This window comes from Micromys minutus (genome assembly GCF_963924665.1).
Source record: "Micromys minutus genome assembly, chromosome: 27".
In the NCBI taxonomy this organism is placed as follows: Eukaryota; Metazoa; Chordata; class Mammalia; order Rodentia; family Muridae; genus Micromys; species Micromys minutus.
Window position 1 is genome coordinate 21,056,068 of NC_137962.1, and position 11,022 is coordinate 21,067,089.

An 11,022-nucleotide genomic window follows, 5' to 3' on the forward strand; every position below is an offset into this window, starting at 1 on the left:
GCTGCAAGAGTTAGTCACTAATCCCCGGTTCCCCTTGTCTGTAACTCTCCTAGCTTATTCTCCTGCACAGTGTAATGCCCTTCATTCCTGGGTAGGAGCTACCGCAATTCCTTCCACCAGGGAGGCCAGTCAGCCAGACAAAGGGCACTGGGATAGGCGGATCAAGGATCTGTTAAGGCCGTGGGGAGGGCAGAGGGTGCCCCGATCGTGGGGGCAAAGGGCGAGGCCAGAAAGAGGCAGAGCTCGTAATTCACAGCTTCCTTTATGTCGCCACCAAGACAGTGCGAAGGTTACAATGCGCGTGTCATCTCCTTGTGCTTCTCAAAGGGATGTGTGTACACAGTACAGACACCAGGGGAGAGTCCAACTCTTTATACAGGCAAAGGCATTCAGAGACAGGAGAATGGGGGGACAGACAGAAGGGAGAACTTGGGGTGGGGGGATGATTCTCGGAGACATGAGGGAATGGGGCGGAGACAAACAGGGCCGGAGGGGAGTATATACAAGGTTATAGTAATATAGAGTCTGTATAGAAATAGAAAATGCAGATGAGGTTGCCGAGAGAAGCAAATGAAGTCGGGGAGGAGGACTTGGGATTGTTCCATAAGAAAATTTATGGATGTGGCCCTTCTGCTTCCGCAAAGGCCTCTGAGAGAGAAGCCGGTAAGGTCAGGCGGCCACCGCTCTCCCTGAGCCGGGAGTTAACCAGCCAGGTCCTCTAGGGGATGTCACAGAGGGCTGCCTCTTGGGATTTCTCTCCAGAAGCTTTGGGGTGGAGGTGACTTACAGATATTGGGATGTGGCCTACAGCACCAGGGCCACACGGAGTCCCCCCCGCCTCTACTTCTTCAGGTGATCCTCTGTCGCCTAAAGATTCCGTAGGCTTGAGGGAGCAGAACTGGGCATGGAGTCCTTACCTGGAGACTCGCTCCTGGGGAAGTCCCCCGGCTGAGAGCGTCTCTTAAGGCTAGGGAAGCCCCCTCACCAGCCCTCTCCCTTAAGGTACATTCTCTGGTTTGGGGCCAAATTTCAGACCCTGGAGATCCCCTCCACCCCTCACTGGGGGGGGGGGAGCTTTGGTGACTGGTGGCAGCAGACTGTAGGTGGACACTCAGATGACAGACAGCCAGACAGACAGAATTCAGGCTTGGAGCTAGGGGAGGCAGCGTGGAGCAGAGGGGCAGCCTGAGGTCCCGGCCGATCTCTCTCTCTCTCTCTTTATATTAGTTTGATTTCGTTAAAATAAAAAGATGGGATAGAGGCTGGGAGAGGACTCTAAGGTCAAGACCCCTTTCTCACCAGACAAGAGGGAACCACTGCCCAGGGATGCAGTTAAGTCCCCAGGGTAGCTGAGATCAGTTGGGGGTCTCTTGCTCCCCCAGCCCTCCCCACCTAGGCCTTTGGTACAGCGGCCTGCAGGGCTTAGCAGGTAAAGTCCTCAAACGTGCCTCGAGCGGGGTGGTGAGGTAGGATGTTGGCAGCGTACGTCATCCCGGCAGGATGTCCTCGGAGGCTCTCGCAGGGATTCTAACAGAGGAACATAAGAAGGGAACAGGTTACAGAAAGGGATGCAGGTAAAAAGGTGGCGTGGAGATGGGGTTGGTGTGAGGCTGTGGGGGAAGGGAAGGGCGCGCTGGAGGTCGCCTCCCCGCCTTGCTCCCTCACGTGTCTTTTGACGTCATCCAGGCTGAGCGCCACGCCCTTATCTGCGCTGCTCCTCTTAGCCTCCTTCTGGCATTTCCCACGTCTACACAGCCGGTGCTTAATGACCTGGGAGAGGTTGGGGCTCGGTGGGTGGACTGGAATCCCCAATGCCGTGACCCCGCCCAGCCCTGCCCCCTTACCTCCTTACCTCGTAGGCATAGTCAAAGAGTTCCAGCACTGTGAGGATGCTGGCCCCGATGAACAACCCCATCTGGCCCCCGATGTCACCTGCAGGGTCAGGTCGGAGAGGTTAGTGGGCTCTGAACCAAGGGGCTACTGGGGCTCAACAGGACTGGGGCAAGCCAGCCATGCTTGCAGAGATTGGTGCCCTGATACAGAAGGATCTGGCAGGATTTTTATTGTATTCTTTTCTGTATTTTTGCTTCCTCAAAATGAGTGTTCCTTATTCAAGAAAAATAAATTCTGGACCACTTTCAAGAACGTATGGAACAGTTTCTGCCTTTGTCTCTCAACACCTTCTCTGATACCTTTGACTTTTCCTCTTTGTCCTAAGAGAAGATCGGATCCCTTTCCTCCACTTCATGTGGCACAAGAGGGCTCAGAGAAAGGCCCCTGGGGATGGGACAGACTGAGAGACCATAGTTTTGGGTGGGAGGGAGCCATATCATATCCTAGGCATAGGAGAAGGCTGGCCATTCACAAGCTCACCCAAGAGCCCTGCGATCTCATAGGCCTTCTTCTGCTCGATGGTCTCATAGTTGAGGACTTCAAAGAAAATGTCCAGCACCAGAATGTTCTCCCTGCACCGGGTGGGGGAGAGGAAAAAAAAAAAAAAGCTAAGTTCAAGTCGTATCTCTGCCTCTTACCAGACAGGTGGCCTTAGTTGCAAGCCTGTCTGAGGCTGTTTTCATGTTCCTGAGATACTGATGAAGAGTCCTGCCTGCCTTCTAAGGGTGCTGTGAGGATTAAATTAAATGGCATGTCTGAAAAGACACTCCGAGTGCTGACTAGTGGAGTCTATGCCAGTTTCAGCAGTGAGGGAGGTTGGAGGATGAAGGGGGAGGGAGAGGAGAGAGAGGAGAGTGACTGAGTTACTTATTCCAGCTCCCCACACACAACCCACACTCTTCGGGTGCCTCTTGGATCTTCTGTGACTTATCTCAACTTCCTTGTGCCCCGAGACTCTCGTTAAACGTCCCCCCCATACCCTCTGCAGTCTTGTACAAAGGTTCCGTCCTGCGCAGCAGACTCCTTACCCTATGTACTGTTCAGATTTGTTGAACTTCTTAGCCAGGTACTTGGCTGAGGCTTTGCTGGGGATCTTGACCATGGACAGCTCCTTGCCGTAGCGGGTCAGGTTGCAGGGCATCTCACACACGCAGTATTCCTGGTCTTTCTCCACTAGGAAGTCTGTCCCCACGTGAAAGGCACAAGCTGAGTGGGGTCCCTTCTGCCAGTGCCTTCCCGATGTGGACACACTGACCCTGCCCAAAAGATCCCTAGGATCCTCTCTCATTTCTAACCTTTCTCACCCAGCCTGTATTTAATCTTATGAACCATTCCCTTGGTGTTCTAAAGGGCCGACCTTCTGAGGCTGAAAGAGGCCCTGCCAAGAGACTCATTGATTCACCACATGGACCTTTGAAGGCGCAGTGCTTGGCATTTAGAGACGGGTGTGGGTGGGAGCACAGCCATTGTCCGATCAAGTTCAACCTCGATCTCAGTGCCCTGTGCATGGGGCGGACAGCGTTTTCTTCCCTCCCCCTACCTGCCCCAGGTCAGATGCTCACCCAGGGCAGGATCGGCACACTCCTTGTACTGCTCCGGAGTGCAGTAAGGGGCATCCCCTACAAAGAAGGCGGGAGGACAGGTAGACATTAAAGGGATCTTGTGATGGCGTGGTGCTGTGTAAGGAGGAAGCTGGGAGACTGGGACAGCGGGATGAGCCATCCCTGGTGACTACTCTCACACTCCACCCTTTAAAGACCCTTCTCCCACTCCCCATAGACATAGGCAGGGACCGAGAGACAAGAGCCAGAAACATGAGACAGGAAGTGATCAGGGACCAGGGTTAGGAAGGCCAATAAAGACAGAGCACAGGTGAGGGTAGCCTGGGATAGCCCAGGGCTTGCCTGGACTCTTGGGGCCTGACCTGGCATGTGCACCATACGGCAGTTGCAGTTTTCCACCAGGTAACGTGTCTCACAGTCGATCCGGCAGGCAGTGATGCTGTAGGAGTCGAAGAAATCGGAGTCCATGGTAACAGCATTGCAGGTGCCCCAGGGGGAGGGCAGGTAGATGAGCTGCTGGGAGAGCCGGGGAGCTGGGAAAGTGTGGGGGCTTCTCCCCAACTCCCCTTAGTGGACTTCTCTGGCAAGATACAGAACTCAGGAGTCCTACCCCTGGACCTCTAAGGTCTTAGAGTTTATAGGTTGTTCCTCCCATTCTTGATCACCCACCACTGTGTGTGTGTGTTTGTCATGTGTGTCATGTGTATGTGTCAAGTGTGTGCCATGTCAGGTGTGTATGTGTGTGTGTGTCATGTGTGTCATGTGTATGTGTCAAGTGTGTGCCATGTGTACATGTCAGGTGTGTATGTGTGTGTGTCATGTGTGTCATGTGTATGTGTCAAGTATGTGCCATGTGTACATGTCAGGTGTGTATGTGTGTGTGTCATGTGTGTCATGTGTATGTGTCAAGTGTGTGTCATGTGTACATGTCAAGTGTATATGTGTGTGCATGTGTGTCATGTGTATGTGTCGGCACACTCCTTGTACTTCTTGTGTGCGTGTGTGTCATGTGTGTCATGTGTACATGTCAAGTGTGTGTGTGTGTGTGCATGTGTGTGTGCCCCATGCATAGTGCAGAAGTAGATGTTGGCTATGTTCCTCTATTTCTCTCCTACTTATTGTTTTTGAAAGAGAACCTCGTACGGAATCTGGGGCAGCTCACTGGCCAGCGATCCATCTGTGTCTGCACCCTCAGCCCAGAACTGGGGTTACAGCTGTGCACCACTCTGGTTTACATGTGTGTTGGGGGTCTCACTTGAGATCCTCACGCCTGTGTAATAAACACTTCACTCAGTCCCCAGAACTCCATCTTGACTCCCCAAGCACCCGCCGCAGCCCCTCACCCTCTGCTCCTGGCAGGACACAAAAGTCTGGAAGCCTGGGGCCACGCCAAAGCCCAGCTGGTCAATGAAAGGGGGTTCATCCTGACTGTGGATCTGCACTTTGATGCCTGCTTCGAAGGACGTCTCGTCTGCAAAGATGAAAGCGTGAGCGTTTGGGAAGATTTCTGAGTCCTTAATCATCTTCAGAGCCGGGGGCATCACACGCCCTGGTCACAAGCAACCTTCTGCCGGGACTTGGTAAGGAGGCGATGGGGTCTGAGCACACCTGCAACCTCCGGTGTTAGCAGCCCCACGGTGACCTCTGGGTCCTACACACTTCTCTTACCTAGTATATGCAATGTATCTTGCCGTTTCAGATTCCTTCCCCTGGACTGTCACTGTCTCAGCCCCTCCCCATCTCTCCTCATCCCCTTCTCTTTTCTCCTCATCTCTCTGCCCCCCAAGTCCCCTGGGACCAGACAGCCAGGCAGTCCAAGAAGAGAGGGAGTTATTTTTAGAGTGAGTGGCGGCCACTGATGGAAGAGGATGCCTGGTTACCTTGGAGAGCAGCTAAACCAGGAGGGAGGAGCCGGGGAACGGAATCAAAAGTGTGGAAGTCACACAGAGGCAAAGACAGAGGTGGTGAGATCTTGGGAGAAAGGCAATGAGTCTGAGTCGGGGCCACCCAGTGGAGCCCTACTTGAGTCTGGGGCCAGAGGGGCCCAGGGAGGGTGCTCCTAAGCAGGCTAACATACCGGTCTCTCCCCACACAGGCAAGTATTCGTCTTGCTGAATGTCCAGCATGATCTCCAGACCGTTGCCAGTCCCACCCTTCATGGTCTTTAGCCGTGGCCGCCCATCTTGGCCCGAGTTGAATGTGTAACACTTCCCGTACCTCGTGAAGACCTGGCGGAGGGCAGGGTAGAGACCATGAGAGTCCTGCCAGCCTGGTGAGCTTCTGGTCGGGTTTAACCAGTGAGAACCACGGGGATCGGACACAGGCCGAGTGGGGTACTGACCCCTCTCTTCCTCTCTCACACGGCAGTGGCTTAGCCCCTCTGTGATTGTCACCCTTGACAGAGGACTTTCTTTGTGTTCCTTCAGCCTAGGACTGATAAGAATTTCCCACTAAGGCTAGTTCCAGCCCCCTCACCCCCCTTACTGGCTTCCTTAATCCTGCACACGGCTTTGCAAATAGCCCCTTTGTTAAAGTCTTTTGAGCGGAACTATCAAGGGCCAACCTTTCTCTTGCTAGGACCTTAACGTGCACCGCTGTCACCATGATCCTACAACTGCTAAACCTCTGAGGCCTTGTGAGACAGATCTTCAGAGATCTTTGCTTTGGGATTCTGCCCCTGAGTTAAAAATCCTTCCAAGGCCTTCCTCCACACCTAAGCCCCTCAAAGCTAAGCCTTTCAGTCTCTTCCCTCTCCCAGCCCGCAAGCAGCCCCGGTCCTCACACCAAGAACCAATCAGACTTCAGCATATCACCTTCGCCCAGGAACCGGGACTGAATACCAAGCCATGGCCCATTCGGCTGCTCCTAGGGTTCAGAGGGTCTCAGAGGAAATACTTTTCTTGTTAGAAGATCCTGTAACTTCTGCCCTCGCTGAGGTCCAGTGGCCCAAACCACCAGGTTACAATCACTTCAGGGACTGGGATGACACCCACAGAGTCCTACATATACAGGGGTGAGGATGGAAGGCGTCTGAAATCTATGCGGGCCAGGGGGGCCTCAGGCTAGACGGGACTCCAAGCTGATCTGGGGAGATGGTGGGATGCAGCAGACCCCGAATCTGAAAGCCCCTTCGCCTCTGGGTGGGGGAACCAATGGGGAAAGGGGATATTTTCCAGTGATGGCTTCTTCCAGTCCTGGCCGCTTAGTGAGAGCTGGGAGCAAGGGCTTTGAGTTAGACGTTTCCCCAGCTTCACTGATAAACAGATGGCACACACACACACACACACACACACACACACATACACACACATCCAGAGACACACACACAGACACACACACACAGACACACACACACAGACACACACACATACACACACACAGACACACACACAGAGACACACACACAGACACACACACACAGACACACACATACACACACAGAAACACACCCACACAGACACACACACACACACACACACACACAAGGCTGATAGGGATGGACTCCCATAGCAAAGCTCACAGGAGACTAAATAAGATGCAACGAAGTCCCTGTTGTAAGCTTTGTTGGGGTGTTGGGGTGAGGGGGGCCTGCCCTCTCTACCTATGACCTCATTCTGCACTTCTAGAGAAACAGTGGCTCCTCCCCCACAACTATCACTCCAGGGATGAGAGTCAACAACCAGCCAGCCATAGGCAGCCCCCAGCAGGTCAAAGATGGGCTTCACAGCTAGAACAAAGTTCAGGGCCTTGGAGAGATCTGGAGAAGAGCTGGTGAGACTAGAGGACGCTCCGGGCATCACAACAGCGGCTAATCACTGGTGGGGGTGGATTTCAAGACACAACTAGGAAGAGCTGTGTTAGCTGCAGACTCGGATCCCAGGGCAGTTCTGGCCCGGGCTAGGTGGGGTTCAGCGGTCACCAGCCCCAGCCTCAGGAGCTGATGCGCAGAGAGAGCCGTGGCATATACTCTTGGGGTGTTGTGGTAAGCAGGGGTCCCACTCACCACTGAGAAGTTGTGGGGACCACAGGGACCCCCACAGTAGGAACAATAGAGCAGCATGTCCTCCAGCCGGTGGCAAGAGCGATTGTAGAAACGATGGAGATTAAAAGGCTCCCCGGAGAAAGCCTCTGGGCCAGGTGGGGCAAGGGGCACCCCAGGATCATCACTTTCTTCCAGCCCTAGCATGGGGGCCAGGTAGAGCAAGTCAGGGTAGCTGAGCTGGGACAGCCGCACGGCATTGGTGTTACAGAAGGTGACAGCTGGGAAGACCAGCTCTGTGGTGGCCACTTCATCTAGCAAAGTCACGTGCGGGTAGCTGAGGTAATAAGCAACACGGTCGCCTACCTGGCACAGGAAGGCGCCCAGTGCTATGACAAAAGCCACTGCCCATAGGGCCTGCCTCGGCCCTGGGCCACCTTCCACAAAGACATGGCTGGCACCGTGGAGGGTACAGCTGTTGGCGAAGGCCACCAAGTCCCTAGGTGAGTCACCCTCATCCAGGTCCGTTCCTGCCTCCTTTTCCTTCTCTTCCTCTTCTTCCGATTCTGAGCTGTCCTGCTGCTGCCGGTGGTGGTGGGGACCCCAGATATGTCCCACGGATCCTGGGGCTTCCTCTCCAGAGGAGAATGACACCGAGCAAAAGATCTGGATGGGCATCTTCTCGAGGCGACGGGAAGGAGGTGCCCGAGGGGACAGAGGTTGGACTTCAGGTATGGCCCTTCGGCTGGGCCTCGGCCGGCTGGCCCAGCTGTTTGTCCTTCCTCACCAGAGCCTCTGTGGCAGTGTGGCTGAGCTGGGGCAGGGCTGGAGGAGGACCAGACTGCTCTGCTAGAGAGGGCGTGGTCTGTGCGGATGATGAATAATTGATGGGAGCTGCTGAGAAAGGGGGGGCTGCCAGAGATGGGGAGAGCCGAAGACCTTTGTCTGACACTAGCTCCGGCAGGATGGCACCCTCTCCTCTCACTGCCGGGGTGACCTCAGTTGCTGCCCTCTACCAGGACATTCAGGCATACTGTCACCCTCCACGGTTCCCTGGCATGCCCCTCGGTTTCCCCACCCCACCTGGGCTCCCTTTATCCTCACTTGATCAAGCCCTTGTTCTGGGCTCTCCAAGCCTCAGGCCTTCTCTCTAATTCCTCTCCACCCAGAGTCACTCCCCCGTCCCCATCTCCCAGCCTACCCTCAGCCTCTGTTCACACTTAGCGTTTCTTGGATACTTAGTTACTTTCCCATCACCTACACAATTTACTTTGTTACCCCTTGGGCCTCCATTACCCCTTGTCATTCCCTTGGCCCACAACTAGTCTCTAACTGCCATTCTCCCCTAAGCTACAGTTCTATTTTAGGTCTCGGTCCCCTCCCCTCCTCCCGTTTTCTGTGGCTTGTGGGGCAGCCCAGGTTCCATTAGCAGATACTTCTCACTGACCACAGACTCTTTTCTGACCAGTTCCGAGCACCGGGCACCGGGGCAGGGACTCTGGAAGCAGAAAAGTTTGCTGACAAACCGCTCAGAACCACCCCTCCAGTTCCCCCCCACAAAGAAAAACAAAACAAAACAAAATGGGTTTAGAAGGGGAATGTGAGAGGCTCTTCTCCAGAAGGTGGAAGGAACTGTGACCGGTGGGGAGACAGAAGGTCCTGGGGCAGGTGAACAATGTTGGGAACCAACCTGAGAGCTCCCCCCAAACCCTAGCATTATGTACCCCTCAGTACTGTCGATGGACCAACCCCTACCCCTAGGCCCCTGTGTGTGCTCCGGTCACCCAAGGCTGAGGAACTTGAGCCAGCAGCCAAGTAAGTCTCTAGGGCTAAGAAGGTGACCTAGGACAGGGAAGGAAGGGAGAGAGGGTGGGAGGGAAGGAGAGAGGGATAGGGAGTGAGGGAGAGAGAGAGAGAGAGAGAGAGAGAGAGAGAGAGAGAGAGAGAGAGAGACTCAAAGCAGATTAACCCTTCGTCAGCAGGGCCAGGAGTAGGTCTAGGCTGAACAAGTCTACCAGTAACACCCGTTCCTTGCCCCCCAATTTTGGGAGAGAGCCTGGGATGTGTTGGGATGAGGGGCAGGGTGCTGGGTTCTAGAGGAGCTTTTGGCCTCGTTCAGATTTCCCCCTAGCTAGGTACCAGGAGCCCCAGAAGAGGAGACAGCCTTGAGGCCTGGGCCCCTCTCTAGCCCTCCCCTCAGACCCGTCTCAGTTCTTCCCCCTCTTAACAATGGTCTCTCAACTAGTCCTCTCCCAGGCTCCCCAAGTCCTGCCTTCAGTTTAGTTATGTGATCCTGCCCACCGCCCACACCCCTCTTAAAACTCCTCAGTGCTTCGTGGTAAAGCTCACACCCGAGATGCAGCCATAGGACAGAGCTCTGTGCACAGCACCCTTATTACTGACACTGCTCCCCAGCCCAGCATTCGGCCACCACGGCCCGCCCAGGCCCGCCAGGCTCACTCACTGCCCAGGACTCCAGCTCAGCTCTGACTCACTGTTTCCTCCTCATTTCTTTGATTCTGGGTTGTTATGTGCACGCGGTGCATGATGGAGTGGTGTCCAGAAGACAACCTTCAGAGATCGGTTTTCTTTTCCACATTGGGCTCTCGGAGCCAAACTCAAGCCTGGAGCTGGGTGTAGTGGCTTGGGTCCCTGCTTTTGCCCGCTGAGTCGACTTGCTGGCCCTGTGATCCTGATGTTGTCAGAGTCATCACCATTACCACCATCATCACCATCACCACCATCACCACCATCACCACCATCATCACCATCACCACCACCACCACCATGACCATCACCACCATCATCACTATCATCACCATCACCATCATCACCACCATCACCACCATCATCACCACCATCACCATCACCACCACCATCACCATCACCATCATCACCACCATCATCACCATCACCACCATCATCACCATCACCACCATCATCACCATCACTACCATCATCACCATCACCACCATCACCACCATCACCAGCATCACCACCATCATCACCATCACCACCATCATCACCACCACCATCACGGTCTCACTCTGTAGCCCAGGCTGGCCTGGCATTTATCAAGGTCACTCAGTCTAGCCTAGAGCTCACCGAGATCCAGCGGTCTCGGCCTCCCACGTGCTAAGATTAAGTCCCTTTGATCATTCTTTAAAACTTGGTTATTTTATTTTGGTCCGTGGGGGTTTTGTCCCAGGCCACCGGAAGCTGGGTGTGGTCCTGGGAATGGAAGGGCAGCTGAGTTCAGCGCCGAGTCTCCAGGCCCAGCGCTCCGCTCTACAGACCGGCTCTGGCAGCGGCTTCACCACGGCGCCCCGCTCCCCGGTTCTTTCCCCGTACCCGATTCCTATCTTCTCCGAGGACTCCGCGGGGCACTGCCTCGGGGTCAGTCACTACTCGGGGCGTTTCGGGTGGGAAGTAATTCACCCACGTGGGAGGGAGCGGTCGGGACGGAGACTCCAGGACGAAGGTAAGACGGACCTGAAAGATGGCCGCAGCAAAGGGAGGCGCTTGCTGGCAAACCTGCACCGAGGCTTGACCCCCCCAGAATGCACATGGCCAGGGGACTGACTTCCA

At 54.8% G+C, this 11,022-nt stretch overlaps 1 protein-coding gene across 3 annotated transcripts in view; it reads right to left on the reverse strand.

The window, feature by feature from the left end:
• Positions 1-1,422: 1,422 nt before the first annotated feature.
• The window catches only part of ASIC1 (acid sensing ion channel subunit 1), a gene marked incomplete at both ends in the record, with an annotated part of 24,372 nt that continues 14,772 nt past the window's right edge, over positions 1,423-11,022 (reverse strand). The window contains 10 exons of one of the 3 annotated variants that reach the window (XM_080939368.1): positions 1,423-1,527; positions 1,666-1,770; positions 1,853-1,932; positions 2,374-2,465; positions 2,922-3,075; positions 3,456-3,512; positions 3,818-3,968; positions 4,799-4,926; positions 5,533-5,683; positions 7,459-8,112. In XM_080939368.1, the coding sequence (XP_080795494.1) occupies positions 1,423-1,527; positions 1,666-1,770; positions 1,853-1,932; positions 2,374-2,465; positions 2,922-3,075; positions 3,456-3,512; positions 3,818-3,968; positions 4,799-4,926; positions 5,533-5,683; positions 7,459-8,112 (1,677 nt within the window). Of the gene's footprint in view, positions 1,528-1,665; positions 1,771-1,852; positions 1,933-2,373; positions 2,466-2,921; positions 3,076-3,455; positions 3,513-3,817; positions 3,972-4,798; positions 4,927-5,532; positions 5,684-7,458; positions 8,113-11,022 lie in introns of those variants that run through there. The other 2 variants (XM_080939369.1, XM_080939370.1) reach the window with 2 other exon arrangements.